We start from the raw sequence: 16,152 nt of genomic DNA on the forward strand, positions 1-16,152 counted from the left end.
GTTCTGTTCCTGAAAAGTGTCCACACACACGTTTACACCATAGACTGTACATATACTGGACAATTCGATTCCATAGGCTTCAATAACGCGTTATCTGTCCATAATGGGAGGTGTCCACCACCGCCATTTTGACCGTGTCACAGGTTCCGTCCAGCCCAGACAATTCCATAAAAGGGAAGAGAGGAGGCGCTGAGGGTGTGGCTGTAAGGCTGGGCTCGAGTGACGACACCCAGGCGAACTAGCTACGAGCTAACCTGAAGCTAACCCTGGCTAACCCAAAGCTAAAGCGGAGGTGGGAGCCGAGCTAACGGATGTAGCCACCTAGCTTCAACCCAACCGGAGCTAACTGGAACACCCATCGACCTGAACCTCACACGGAGTTTAGGTGGAGGTTTTCTGCGCCTGTTCGTGAGAAGTACCTGTATTAAAAAAGTTTTAAATCGGTAAGTTTATAATTTATTTCCGTAATGAATACATTTTGCTTTTAGCAAGTTTTCAGTACAGTTTTTTTCGGCGCTATCACTCCTGAGTCGCACCAGCCATTAAATGTATCATGAAGAAGAGAAAATATATTTAAGTCGTATTTTGGGGGGACATTTTATTATCTTTCTTACAAAATCCGAGACCAAGCGTTTCACATTGCAACACAAGCACCGGTAACCATAACAGAATGAACAGCCAGCAGAGGAGAGGATGGCGGTGTTTCAAACCCTCCCGGCCGGCGTGTAGAGCTCATTCCTGGGCTGGAGCCGGCCCTCAGCACCCCGCCACAGGCTCTAACAGATGCTGGCGGTGTTTCATATATTTCCAAAACGTAATACTTGTTTGTATCTTGTACAGCCAGCTAGCCTTTATTCTGGACTCAGTACAATTTACCAAAAGTAAAGAGACATTATACAGATGAAGTAAGCACAAGATAACTTACTGGAAGACACAGAGTTATCATCAGAACCAGAACAAGAGCCTGATAACAGTCATGTGAAAATAACAGTTAAAAAGTATGTATGTATAATAGAAATAAAAATATATTAGAATTAGTGTAACTCACTGTGATCCAAACAATAAATCAGCCATAGCTGATTAGTAAATATGACATGAGGTTTGGGAGTTTTTAAGTTTCATTCTTTTATTAAATTTTTTTTCCTCCATAGCCATTTGGATCATTGGGGACAGCTGAGTGAGGCGTGGTGCCCAGAGAGCTGCAGAGACAACCTTGGCCTCCCTGACGTCTGTGTCTCCTGGTTCGGTTGGGGCGGACCATCGACATACATACATGTGCCGACACTGTGCCCTGTTTTATAAAATGTAGTGTTAAAAATAAATGTTTTTGCTCAATTACTGGAATTTCTTTGGTTAAGACAAAAGTGAGGAATAATCATTTACAAGTTATTTGTACAACAGGCCCATTTTAAATCCCAACAGTTTCTTAGCAGACAATAGAAATGTGTTCTTTACTAACTTTACTTGGTTTGAAAATCTTACTAAAATAAACTTGAGTGCCGTATTGCAAAACCCAATCATACTTGTTATGTAAACATTAGCTTTGAAGATATTTTTTACAGATATATATTTGTGTGCAACAAAAACCAAACTTAAATAATTTGTCATTCTTTATTGAAAAACAACAAAATACAGGTATACAGAAGTGTGGGAAAATGATAATGTGAAAGTATTGCACTATAAATGAATTGAGATGAGATGAAGGTGGACGCCAGCGGGCTGGACGCCGGACGAGGAAACCTGGAGACGGATCGCTCAGACAGGAAGGGAAGAGCTTCCTCTTACCTTGATGGAATTAAAGTTAGCCGTCGTCTGAACGCCCAACCGTACGGTCTGAGGTCAAAGGTCACAGGAAACACACACCAGTCAGCAGTCATACAGATGCATAAAGATAACTGTAGCCATGGCAACCAGCTGACATGTCCCCACTTTCACCAGCACCTGGTGCCTGCCGGGTCACCTGAATTCCTGTGTGATGTCAGCACGGTCGGCCGTGACTGCTGCCATCAGAGGTGACCTCTGATCAGCTGAATGAACTCACCTTCCAGGGTGACGCCGTGTTAAGAGTCGGCTTCGTCCTGTAAACAAACAAACAAACAAACAAATGAGTGGTAACATAAACACCACGTCTGGTTCTGGTTGAGGCGGAGGACAACATGCACCTTTCCAGGAGCAGAACCCAGATGTTCTTGTTGCTACAAACAGAGACGAGCAGAGTTAACAAACCAGGAAGTGAGAGGGACCAGCTGCTGCAGACAGGTGAGGCTCACCTGAGCCTGAACCATAGGAGCCTCCTCAGCCATCAGACCTTCTGACTCCAGTTCAGATGCCACCTTGTTGATGTCCCTCAGGCGGGACTCGTTGGCCTTCAGGTCCTGCAGGACAAAAGCACCTGCTGATTATCTTGTTGCTGTCGGGTTAACAGGTCTGGTGTTAGAACGTGGTGGATAAGAATGTTCTGACGGGCCGAGGGCTCTGAACTCACCCTGCAGGACTGGGCCTGCTCCTTCAGGGCCTGGTTGCTGCTGCCATAAGCCGACAGGTCCGACATCAGGGCCTCGTGCTTCTTCAGGAGAGCCTGTGGAGCAGAACATCAGAACCTTCAGCTCGTCTGACACAAGTGGAGCTTTCTCGCAGCGATGGTCCAATCGGATCCGCCACTGTAAAACAAACCCTGCTCAGTTCACCGCAGACGCAGCTCTGCGGGTGTTTAGTGGAAAAGCGTGAGCCTTCTGCCGGCTGCCACGTGTCATGGCTGCTCTGCAGCGGGAACACACATCACAGCTTGTAAACCGTTTGAAATAAGAGCGCCGGGAACACGTTTGTCATCACTTCCTGTGCGAGGCCAGCACTTCTACCCCTAACCCATGAGACGCTCAAACGAGCAACGATGTCTGGTAGACAACCGAAGGAAATGACAAATACAGAAACACTAATTATGAAGGACTGGAAAGAGAGCAAAGAAAAGCGATTGGAGTTTCTCAGGAAGGGACTTCCATACCTCGGCCAAGTCCTCGTCTTTCCCTTAGTCTGGACTTCCAACGATGGGCTCCTTCTCCCTCATCCAGGACTCGGCCTCATTAGCATCCGCAAAGTACTGCTGGGCCTGCAGAGAGTCCTCCAGGTCCTGCCTCCTCTGGGACGCCTTGGCCTTTAGCGTGTCCCAACGTCCATGAAGCTCTGACAGCTTAGTCTTCACCTCCTCACCAGCGAAGTGACCTGGACCCAAAAAAAGTGAGCCAGAACCTGCAGACACCTCAGAAACATGTCAGGACCAGACCTGCTCTACCTTCCTCCACCATGGTCTCTCCTTTCTGGGTGACAGCCTTGATGCGAGGTTCATGACCTGTGATCTCAGCCTGCAGAGCCTGGTGCTTCTTCAACAGGTTCTGGACACCAATCAGGTCCTTCCCTGAGGACACATGTTAGAGTTCAGCATTATGCAGTAGACAGACCAGTTTAACCCAGGGGTTTCTTTCTTCTACAATCTGCTCTTTAACTGTATTATTTCCTGCTATTTCAGCTGTTAACTTTATTTTTTCTCCAAGTGTTTTTCTCCCCAGAAGAAGCTACAACGATGTTCTGCTGAGCTGTGGTGGCCTCATGGAGGGGGCCATCGGCTAGCACACTGCTGCTAACCTCTTAAACATTCTCCCTCTCCTGATAGTAACATTTTACTTTCTTTGATGTTGGATGTGCTAATACTAGTTTACCCGTTTAATTATAGATTCACTAGGATAAATACAATAAAGTTTATCTCTTGCCAAATAGAATATTTACTGTGGCGAGCCCGTGAAGAGGTGTAGGAGAATGCGACAAATTTGTCTGTTAAAAAGTCTGTTATGTACAAAAAACACAATATCATCACACTATTTTGGACCGATACATGACGGTCAGGTCCAGCTTGGGGAGAAAATATGACACGTCTTTCAGGATGGACTTCATCTTTGGTAGCTGGCGAAGCCGGGAAAAGCAGGATCTAACCACCTGGCTAATGTGGGAGTCCATCCGCATCTCTGGGTCCAAAACCACCCCCAGGTTAGTGATGGTTGGCTTCACTAAGCTGCAAAAACAGGGTTGCAGGACAGGACTAACTGCAGTGGGAAAGGGAGGAACAAATATTCCAGTTATAAATATTAAATATTTGAACAAATAAATATTTGTTAAAAGGAAGAAACTGATGATGACTTTAAGATTAGAGGAATGTTCTAGAACGGGTCTGGAACCAACGATGGCCCTTTGTATCAAATTTGGATTAAAAAAATAGCTCATGATTTTATTTATGGATGGAATAAAAATACAGGTTGTAAGCATCTTCTCAGTATCTTCATGTTGCACGACTTTCCACAGCAGAAGGACACAAAAACTGCCAGAATTATGATTAGAAAGATTTACGTTTTAATCTCAGAATCCCAACTTTTCCCAGAATCTTCACATTATTCTATGAATTCAGAGAAAATATACATTTTTCAGAGGTCTCGCTCCCCTGTTGTGGATATTTCTCAAAATTCAACCATTTTTTCTTTTTAAAAGCTTTAGTAAGAGTTTGGACTCTAAACAAGTTTTACTTTGCAGACTGCTTGTCTAAACCTTCATCAGATCTGCTCATAATAAAACATTTGGGTTATATTTAATGCCCAGGAAGATGCTCTTCCTGGGCATTAAGTTATCAAAAACAGATAAAAGTATTTTTTACCATAATTTTAACTGCTATCAGCTGATAAAAATAATAAAAAACAGCCTGATCATTAAAGGGGTGTAAGTGAAACCGCGCGGATCACACAAACCATCATGCTGTCTATATGACTTTGAAAATATATAGTTTAATTACAGTTTGATTTATTTGACATCTGTATAATGTTTATTATTTTGTTTTTTCCCCCTAAATGCCTAACGTTTTAGTTTTACATGAATATTAGTCATTCATCACAATACATAAAGTTACACATTTTAAATTTTAATAGGGGAAGACTGCAGGAGGGAGCGGTAAAATACAGAAATCCCCAGCAAAAACAAGAAACTTTACGAGTCTGATGAAACCCGCTGGAGTTCCTTCAGCAGGCCTGGTGGCAGCTACAACGGCCCAGTGGCTGTGCTTGGTCAATGTTATCGAGCTCAGTCCGGCTCGGCCGTGAACGAGCCGAGGCGACATCCTGCTCTGCTTAAGAAGAGGTGTTATTTTCCGCTTCAGAAGAAGCGTCCGTGTTTTACGCTTTCTCAGAGACATGTCACGTTGCTAAGTTGTCAATAGTGCAGCATAGCCTGCTGGAGGTTTTAAGGGTTCAGATGAAAACACCCTACCACTCAGGCTGCTTACACATCGATATTAAGTTGTTGCTGTTGCGCTCACGCCGTAATACAGTATTAGATGCGGTTAAAGTCAGACATGAAAAACTCCACGAGCGGTCAGACCGCGCAGCAGCTAGGCGCAGCAAGTAGGCACCGGATCGGTCAGGCTGCCCGGCCTGACCGCTGGGGATTACCGGATGGAAGAATGGACACAGAAGTCTCCCTCTTAGCGCTCCGTCATATTTCAACCCATTTTTATCTTAAATGCACTGGGTTTTACCATATTACCCATCTAAATATGCCCTATTAATTATTTTACCGTATTTTACATTTAAATTTCATGGTTAAACAGTACATGCTACATGTTAAACTGATAGTTAGCTAGCTACTTCGGTAAACTCAGCTAGTTTAAAGGTGGCAGTGACATAAAATACGAATATAGATTTTAACTTACCGAAAAAAATGAAGTGGAGACTCCTTGGACGCTCTATTAGTGCAATTAATACCACTGCAAGTCATTTTGTCCAACAATTGCACCAATAATATCCAAAGAAGAATACACAAACACAGAGACTCAAAATGCCGGAGCAGTTTCCAAGCCAGACCGAGGCTGTACTGAGGCCTTTCCACGGAGCTAGCTCTGTGGTCACGTGGGTCTGAGGCGGCGGTCACGTGTGTCGGATGCTCATTAATTATACAGAATTTTAGGCTTTCAATACACTTAAACAGAAGAGTGAGAAAAAAATTCACCCCCCTCAGAGTTGTCATGAGTATAAACTAGATAATTTAGACAAAAAACATGTTTTGGCACCAGGCTGTAAACATGTTTATTTCTGCTGTGAAATCGGCATTTTTAACATGGGAGTCAATGAGGATTTGCTCGCTTCTGGCACCAGCCCCCAGCGGATGAGGGTGGAACTGCAATTTTTCTTACTTCCGGGATGGGACCATTTTCTGAGCGGCATTGTGGGGGCTTGGTTTACACCAAAGGTCTGAAGCTGAAACCGACTTGGAGCGTTTCCGCTGGTTCATTTTTACCAAGTCTCAGGGGCGGCGTTAGGCCCGGCTACTTGGGCTGAAGCCCCGGATCTTCTTCAGTCCTAAATCTGCCCCTGCGCAAGTCTTCAGACTTCCTGAAGAGGAAAATATCTCCGTTAACTCTCCGATGCTGTCGTAGAAACGACGGTAAAACCGGTGGAGAGCAGTCCTCTGTTACTGGAAAATCCTAATAAACACACATTTAATGTGCAAATAAAAATAATCCTTGTGGGATTATTAGGATCTAATAAAATGCCACAAATAGACACAAGGAAGTAGTTTAACGTAAATCTGAATCAACCTTCGTCTCTTTAATCTTTTTGTCTCAAAATGAGTTTTCATCCATCGCCGTTAAACGTCTTTTACTCCCACGAGCTGACCTAATCTGTCTCTTCTTCTTCAGCCTTGTTTTTTAGTGTGTTTAATCTGGACTTGTTGAAATAAAAACCACAGGAGGATTTAGGACTTTATGGAGTTTCTCTCTTTAATAAAATGATGAATGTTTTCTGTGGACAGGTGGGAGAGCAGAGGGAGATGGAGGAAACACGACTGGATGTTTCCCTCCATGTCCTGTAACGTTTGTGATCTATTGTGCGAAAGTGCGTTAAAGTGGAGCTTTTGTATTCACAGACCGAAGACCTTTCATCGGCAGTTTGTTGTTGCCCTGGTTGTGAGCGCAGTGCTGATCTTCTGTTATGAGGTGTGTGGGTGTCGATGGGGTGACTGAGAGCGAGCGGGCCTCTATGGGGAGTATTCGTACTCCTCTGCGCTGCGTCGTCCAAAGTCCATCCAGCCGAGGTAATCTCGGTCCTTTATCCTGTGGTTTGGGGCGACGGCTCTGCTGCTGAGGGAGGATCTGCTCTGGAAGGAAGAGCCTGGAAGAGACCGAACATCATTCTCAACCTAATCGCTCATAAACCTAATGTACCTCCATACCTCAGAACTCTAGATGACTCATGTACGCGACGTACCTGCATGACTCATTTACCTGCTCAAAGACCTCATGTACCTCCATACACAGTATACCCTTCATCTACCTGTCTACCTCGTGTGCCTCAATTCCTCACATTTCTCTGCACGTCTAACACCTCCACATCTCTCCATACCTCGTATATCTTGCAAATCAGACACTTGAGCTAACTTATTCTGACTTCTGCAGGTTCTATTCCTGTCCCTCTATGGTCTTCGGGTCCAGTGAGCTCAGCACGTCTCCCAGTCACACAGATCCACGGTGACGGAGGGGCAGAAAGGGTTCGGGATGAGGGGAAATGACGGAGGAGGGGGAGGCATGGCAGCAGAAGGGAGGCGGGACACGCCAGATGGTGGGACGGGGACGCAGCGGGAATGACAGCAGAGGGATGGATGTCAGGGGGAAGGCAAAATAAACAGAAATAGGGACATTTGATCCAGTCAGAGCACTCACCTTTTCTGGAAAGGAGTCTGGCCAGGAGCTGGCTGAGGCTGTTGGGAGCATATTCCAGGGGCTGGTTGTAATGGGAGAACTGGTCTGAGGGGGGTGCTGGAGCCGAGCGGGCCTGGCGTGTGTGGTTGTGCGAAGTGGCGGGTAGGCTTTGTGTGACCAGAGCTTTACTCTCCGCTCTCTGCAACAGAAAAGAAAGATGTGACAGTAAAAATAATCAAAAACCAAATATTAAATGTGAAAACACGCCTCTCTAAGTGTGAGTCTCACCATGGACGGTAAAGGCAGGCTCAGGGAGCCTCCGGACAAAGCAGCCAGGATGACACACACACAGATCCCTACATTCATGACTGACCACAGGAAGACAGGAGGGAGAGATAAAGTTACAGCAGATTCTTCATTCTTTTCATTAAGAGCAATAAAAGTATGTTTGATGAATCAAACACACACACACACACACAGAGACAGACAGGTGTAAGAAGGAAGCACAGTCGGCGGTGGACATTTCTCAAAGGAAGCACAGATTATTATAAAATCATTTCTCTGATCTGAATTAACGAAGGCCGATGACATTTTTAGATAAATAAACATGTTTCCTTCTTATTTAAAGTATTTATCTCATTCACATAAAGACACAGCAAACAGATGTTCCACACGTTTAACAGGATATTACAGGAAGCTAGTCAGCTTCATTAGGAATCTTCATTAGCTGTGAGGAAGTTTCTTCTTCTGAGAGAATTCTTCTGCAGGAAAACGTCCAATTAGATCAAAGCAGCAGCCGTTGCTCGGAGGCGATCCGTCTCCGGGTTTTATTACAGTTCAGGAACACATTCATCAACACTGAGCTCTTCCCCTGACTTAAAATCATTTTGTCGTTTGTTTTTGTCTTCTTTTAGGAAAGGCGTGAGATGAAAAACACTCAAATCACTCCACGTGATCGACTTTAAATTAGATGATATTATTATAGGCTCAGATCTTCTTCCTGTTAATCTTCACTGATTATTTCCCATATTTTTAAGCTTTGGAACGTGGCAGAACACTGGAGAAAGCGAGAATGAATGCTGATGTTTCACAGATTTCATCTCTGAAACACAAAAGTGTTTGACTAGTTTGAATGAAACCTGAGTGTTGGTGTAAACAGTCATTCTCCTGATGCTAATATAATTCCTGCTGTTGCCTCATTAATTATTCATTGAGTCGGTGATGATGGGATCCAGCATCTCAACTACAACTCACTCAGTGAACATTTAGTTTTTATTTAAGGAGACAAAGAAAAAAATAGATACACAGAATTTCATTAAAAGATGCAAATATTCAGACAAAGAAAAAAAGAATTTTTCTTTATTCATCGTCATTCAAATCTTAGAGAATTAGAATTTAGTTTTCCTTTTTCCTTTATCAGTAAAACCCAACTGATCATGTCATCATTTTTTAAATATCTGGTTCTTTATGCTTCCTCAATAATTTTCTCTCTTTGGTCAAAAATATTTAGTTTTTACATTATTTTACAAATAAAACTGGAAAACGAAGCTGTTTTGAATTATTCTCCTGAGACATTTGATCCTTTATGCTCACAAACTAAAAAAAAACCCTATTTAAAGAAAACGGTGTGGAAAACATCCGCTGAAATTGAAAATGAAGAGACAAAATATTATCAATTAACAATAATAATTCCCTTACCTGCAGTTGTTGGCATCAGTTAGAGGATGATCTGAAGATGCTGAGCTTGGCTCCAACGTTCAGGCTGCACCAGAGTGACAGTGGGAGGGGACGTTTTATACTGACGGAGGGGTAGTGGGAGGGGCCTGGAAATGTGGGAGGAGCCTGGTGCTAGCACAGAAACTGGCAGCACTGACGCCACTGAAGACGCAGACATGCACACATGCTGAAGATGCACAACTTACACACACACACACACACACACACACACACACACACACACACACACACACACACACACACACACACACACACACACACACACACACACACACACACACACACTTTGAGTTCCAGCTATGGCAGCTTTAATTGTTGTGCCCACACCTCACACACCCTTCAGAGTGAACTGCAGCATCACCACTGACGCAGCGCGGCGCGCAGCCGCTCAGACTGGAATGGATTTTGCTAATTAAAGCGAAGGTTATTGTTTAAACATGACAGGCCCTGCAGCTACAGGAGGAAGCCATTTTCATTCTGAAGCTTTGCTTTCATCAAACCAACAATTATCTCTCCTGGGATTCTGACTAAATGATGAGGAAGGGGCGTGAACATAAAATCTGAGACTTTTCATGAAACTTTCCTGTGTCCAGAGTTGGCAGGCAGGCTGTGAAACGGCCTATCGCCTCACAGATTTCCTCTGTTTCTGCTTCCTTTTGGTGAAACTTAAATGTTTCCAATCTGAAGCAAATTTTGATATCAGACACACCTGAGTCGGAAAACAATATATCCAACCAATCAGATGTCGTGTGGATAAGTCATCTACCATTAGATTTAAACTATCGGGAACTATCTTGGAACAACTGCAGTCAAGCATTCATGATACCAGGTTAGGAGTTGGACTCGTCACCATTGGGAAATTTTGTCCTATTCTTCTTTACAGGATTTTTGTTTCAGCCACAGTGGAAGGTTTTCCATAACCAATGTTATAATTAAGGTCAAAGGTCAGATGTTCTCCTTCAGGGGTTTTTGGTCCTGAAGCAGCAGAGGAGCCCCAGGCCATCACATGACCACCACCATGTCTGACGGATGCTGTGATGACGTTTGTCTAAAATGTAAAGTTAGTTTTCACCAGATGGAACGAGACTCACTCCTAAAGTTCCACTTCATCAGTCCACAGATTCTTTTATAACGTTTTCTGGGACGGTTGGGATGTTTACTGATTTTGTCAGCAGAGGGGTTTGTCTTGGATGCCATATATGCCTAATCTCTCTTTGGTTGTTGTTACAACCAGATATGGTGGAAAGGTGAAGGATGGTGGAACATAAAGAAAAGGCAAATGGGGGAGATTCCAAACAAACTGTTTTATTAAATAAGGTTCTTAAGTTAGGAAGAAGAGGCACTGGGTGATTGGGTCCTGGCTTGTATGCTGCCGGCAAGAGGGAGAGAGCATGGCCCTGGCTCAGGGGCCTCGGGTCGGGTGGACCATGATTCCTTCCTGAACTGGCAGGAACACTTCTGTTCTATCTGTTTCCCTCTGGGATTAATAAAGTATCTTTGCTTGATTTGATCTGGAACTGCTGGTGAAGCTGACCTCTATGTTGTGTAATTCCATGTAGAACCACCACTCTGCACCTGTGACAGCCTGCTGCATTCTGTACAGCATTTGTTTGGATCCTAGTGACCACGTGGAGGAGGAGCTAGAGCAGGACGAGAATGACCCACATCCACCACAACCCAACAATGAAGATGCTTCAAACTACAGAGACAGGATTTGTTCGGAGATGTTTGGTCGATTTAATTTCTGACTATGTAAAACGATTTCTTCGGTTTTAAAGTGTGAAGTAAACTCTGACGAAGTAAAATCCAAGCCGATCCCGTTCATTTTGTTTACATTTGTTGCCTGCCAACATGGCATCTACTCTCTGAGAGTCACGTGACGTCCATAGCTCTATAGAGTGGAATAGAGCTCCAACCCCTACCGTGCCCCTGGGATACTTTTTAAAAATGCCAGAAGCTGTCGGAGCGGACTTCTTACCGGACCTGGCCGGGGAACGCCTTGGGATTCCCCCAGAGGAGCTGGTCCAAGTGGCTGGGGTGAGGGAAGTCTGGGCCTCTTGCCTTAGGCTACTGCCCTCGCAACCCGACTCCGGATAAGCGGATGAAAATGGATGGATGGATGGACAAATAACAGATTTACATGTAAGTAGTTTAAATAGAGTGTTGTGCTGTTTGAACGTATGAACTGAACGCCAAGAGAAATCACTAGTTTGATTTTTCTCCGTGAATGAAATAAATATGTCAGACAGGAGCGTCGCAGGATCTGTCTGAGATCTGTCTCGGTGAGACAGATATTAGCAATCCAAAGTGCTTAAAAATTAAATACATCTTAGCCGGTTAATTGCTCTGATCCTAAAACACGTAAACGGCAGCATGCAGAACTCACGAGGCAACGTTTTACGAGATGTTTACTTGTTGCTATGAGTAAAAAGCCACGCCAACATAAAGTTAGGAAGCCCACTAAGAATCGTAATAAAAGCATTTAAAATGTCAGCAAATGGATGAACTTTTTGGTCACACAGCGGTGGGAAGTGCACCACCTGGCACAACTGTTTCAACTCCCCTCTTTCTTAAAGAAGCCCATCCTTCAATAGCTGGCTCAGCCATCACCTGCTGAAACCGAAGAGCAACCTGGTCCCTCATCGGCCATACAGGATAGACAAGCTTCTGGCTCTAGGAGAAGCAAGACTGTTCATCTCCCAGCGTTTTTTCAGTCCCATGAGGCCCATGCTGAGCGCAGGACCACTGCTTTGGAGTCATTTATGAGGCCAGATTTGGCCAACTGGAGACGGCTGAAAGAAAAAGGAAGAAGGGGGTTTGAGAAACAAGTCATTGCATGCATGGGTCAAATCCTGAATCAGTTAAAAGAATTTGGAAAGCAGCAAGAAAAACGTATCAGTTTGTTAGAAAGACACTCAAAATAAAAATGTATATCTGAGCGTTAAAGGTATTTTTGTGTTTCTTATCATTAAAGGATTTAACATAAAAGCAGTGGCTGGCATGTCAAATTACTAACGGTAATGTAACTTTGCCTCTGGGGACCAATGATGCTCCGAGATCCCCTGATGGTTTTGCCTGGGTTCATATCACCCAGTTTCTATGAGCTGCCACTGGGAGGCACATCAGGAGTCTTGATGGTAGAGATGCACTTTGTTCAAAACTTAATGTACAGATTTAGGAGTTGGAGAGCAGACTGATTTCACTTAAAGTGCATCAAATCCCCGTGTGGCATACAGCACACTAGCTCACATAAATGTGTGGGAATGAAGAATAAAACCAAACATTGGATAAGGTGCTGGGGTATGGGTGGGCTAGCTTCAATCTGGGAACAAATCCTGCCTAATATGAGTAGTGGTAACCATCACAAAAGCCTACCTCCACTTGTCCTCTGGAAAGTCTGAAGCGGCCTTTAAAGTCAGAATGACGGTATAAAGGAATAACATTCTCAACAAAGTTTTTCACTTTTGGCACAGACCTGAAATAAATTATATGCACATTATTCTAATTTACATCTGAAGCAGTATCTTCCCTGCTGCTTCCATCTGCTCTCGTCTGTTTTCCAGGCGAGGCACTGCTCAGCTCGAACAAATAGTCCAGCTGCGGGCTTCTGCCTGCCAATATGGCGCCATTTCGATTTGAACTGTTGCATGCCGGGAGAAGTGACGTCAACTCCCGGAGCTCTATTCTATTCTATCATCTTCAGTATGAGGGGAGGACGTTCAGACCGCTTTCCATGGTGCTGACTGTAGGAAGTGGTGGTGCATCACTAGCCATGGTGCTGGAACCTGAGAGCAGGCTTCCAGGACGGACAACAGCTGTCAAGCCGTGAAGTCTGACCTGAACCTGAACAAGTGAAGCCTGCAGTGCTGATGTTGTTCTGGATTGACTGACTTTATTTTTACCTGGGTCCATTCTGCGATGGACTGGCAACCGTCCAAGGTGTAGCGTGCCTGTTTGCCCGATGAATGCTGGAGATAGGCACCAGCCCCCCATGACCCGTGAACAAGTGGGTATGGAACATGGATGGATGGATGGATGAGTGAGTGAAATTAGTTTGTTGATCTGAAATATTTAAGTATGACATGAATGAAAACAGATTTGAATGAATAAAGTAGTTTTTCACAGCAGTATATCTGCAGGACTATGAATGGGGTTTTACATGTTCAGCACCAATGGCTGCAGAGATTTCAACTCCGCAGATCCCATCACGGACATCTACAGGATCCCCCACCACCCCACCCCACCCCCCCCCCCCCCATTCCAAAATGTTCCTATCTCCTCAGAAATGGACCAAGGTCAACATTGGATAAGAGAAAGCTTCAGAGCAAACTTCCAGCCTCCTGCAGCAGATACATTTATCACACAGACAAAGTCACAGCATGAAGGTATTTTTGTCCTAGCAGGTTAAATAGAGTTCATGCATTTCAGAACCAGAACATCAAGGCGAAGCGGTCGTACCAGAACACTTGATGGTCTCCATCCTCCAGCGGTACCCTGTCGCCCCCCTGCAGCTCACTTAAGTCCAGATTTGCTTGTTTGTGGGAATCATTTTAAATTCTTCAGTTGTTCGGTCGGGACGCGTTTGGAAGTGTGTTTGGTAAAATCCTTTTCTCTCTTCAGCTTTTTGTAGTTTAGGAGCTGAACCTTTGAACCTCCCAGGAGAGATTATGACCCTCGGGCTGAATGAATAAAACATTAATGTGAAGGACAAACTGATTTAAGATGTGTGGTGCTGCATCTCTGGTCTCTTAGACAACAAACATCACTGAGTTTCAGGTTTTTTTTAACTTAACCCACGTCATGAACAGAAACGCAAGTCTGATGTCCTACTAGGATGTTTAAACACAGTTTTTTATTTATGATGTTTTAAATTTAAATCTGGTAAATACTGATAAACATGTGATCACTTTAACTAAAGCCTTAACTAGAATCTCTACAATCTTTACTAACAACTAACTTGTTGGAGGTCGGACTTCAACCTGGAGCACCATATTACTTCCACACCAGAAGCTCCTATCACAGATACTCCAGCAGCAAAACCTGCCACAGGTAGCTCCAGACCTCCAGCTAATACTCCATCCTCCCTCTGGATTTCAGATGTAAAGCTGCAGGAAGGTCTGAACCATGTGCTAAAGCCGACAAGTCACAGCTGCATCAGATAAAACGGTGCATCGTTATTATTACACGTACATGAGTTCTGAGACACTGGTGGATTCAGAGCTTCTTCTCCCTCCTGTATGAATGAAAGCGCGTGTCCATAAGAGGCTCGAGCCACCAACCCTTTCATTAACGAATCATGTTGGTCACCAATTATAGCTTCAGCAGTGATTAATGGACCGTGTTCACATTGACAACTGTAGCCTTCTGACAAAATAGACATGTTAATTAATATTACTGCAATTAATCTGCACATAATTAATGTCTTCTTTGATAATATTTTCAGCAGTAAGCAAACAAATCGACACATTATCACGATACCACGAGGACTCTGTCACTGAAATGTAAAATCCTATTGATGATGTTAATAATCTTATGCTATTTAAAACCTTATGACTAACGCCACTCATGTGGATTAAAATCCTCGTCCATAGATCAGCTGTAAATGAGAGGCTCCAGTCTGAACCTTTTTCAGCCTCAGCAGGAGCTGAGAGGTCTGTGAAGCTGAGTTGATGTGATTGTTTATAATCAGTAATAATAAAGAGATCCTTTATTATGATGTTTGTTTGTGCCGTTCGGATGCTGATTTGTACTGAGAGGAAATGTGAAACTCTGCAGGTTCGCCTCAGGTTTTTCTGCTGTAGTTTTGTTTGTTTCGACTCAAACGGAGACACATTACACACTGGGTCATGTCTGCTGGTTTTAATAATGCAGTTTAATATACACGGCTGCATTTTAAATATCACTGGATACTTCTAAGTTGGTTTATGTGAAATCAGATTTCACCCTTTTCTGAGTCATTTATGGTCATTTGTAGTCAATTCATCATTAAAGTTAATTTAAATATGTTTCATGCCTCTAGATCAATGTTGAATGGACGTCATGGATCTCAAATAATTGTCTGTACATTGTTATGTGCTGTTAAAGCAGCAGAAGATCGTTTTTAAACCTTTTATCTGTTTTTCCTTCTGATTTAATGGTTGCGCTGCTTCTCCTGCACGTGGTGCAGAAACCTGAGAGTCACACCTTCACAGCTCTAAAGTGTTCTCCTATGCTGGTGGAGGAGCTAACTTTGATGTAACGGAGGTCAGCAGCTCCACGGCCACTAACTTTTCTGTCAAAAGTGATGAAGAGTCAATTTGGAACAATTTGTGAGAAATAGATGGATTTTATGGCCAAACGTCTAAAAAAGGTGGAAAGGGTTCTAAAAAAAAACCCCAAGGCGCTTCACAACACAATTAGTCATTCACTCATTCCCATTATGATGGGGACGAGCTACAATGTAGCCACAGCTGCCCTGGGGAGCGCTGACAGAGGCGAGGCTGCTGAACACAGGCGCCATCGGTCCCTCTGACCAGCAGGCAAGGTGGGTTAAATGTCTTGCCCAAGGACACAGCAGCATTCTCTGTTCAGAGCTGGGATTGAACCTGCAACATTTTGATAACTGGATAACCCGCTCTACCTCCTGAGCTACTGTTGTCCCTAAGTGACTCAATATTTTATAGACTTAAATAGACCCACTCATTCAT

At 43.9% G+C, this 16,152-nt stretch overlaps 1 protein-coding gene and 1 long non-coding RNA gene across 2 annotated transcripts; one reads left to right on the forward strand and one right to left on the reverse strand.

The window, feature by feature from the left end:
- The first annotated feature begins 212 nt into the window (after positions 1 to 212).
- Positions 213 to 1,335, forward strand: LOC139070022 (uncharacterized). The gene is made up of 2 exons (XR_011520689.1): positions 213 to 443; positions 1,152 to 1,335. It is a non-coding gene; the product is annotated as an uncharacterized lncRNA (long non-coding RNA).
- A 5,586-nt stretch (positions 1,336 to 6,921) lies between these two features.
- Positions 6,922 to 9,508, reverse strand: LOC139070021 (cholecystokinin-like). Its single transcript, XM_070551579.1, has 4 exons — positions 9,428 to 9,508; positions 8,018 to 8,097; positions 7,751 to 7,928; positions 6,922 to 7,202 (listed from the first exon to the last, which is right to left on the reverse strand). The coding sequence occupies exons 1-4, from the start codon at positions 9,441 to 9,443 to the stop codon at positions 7,069 to 7,071; spliced, it is 408 nt and encodes a 135-aa protein (XP_070407680.1). The 5' UTR covers positions 9,444 to 9,508; the 3' UTR covers positions 6,922 to 7,068.
- Positions 9,509 to 16,152: the final 6,644 nt, after the last annotated feature.

Source organism: Nothobranchius furzeri, chromosome 5, assembly GCF_043380555.1.
Source record: "Nothobranchius furzeri strain GRZ-AD chromosome 5, NfurGRZ-RIMD1, whole genome shotgun sequence".
Classification (NCBI taxonomy): Eukaryota; Metazoa; Chordata; class Actinopteri; order Cyprinodontiformes; family Nothobranchiidae; genus Nothobranchius; species Nothobranchius furzeri.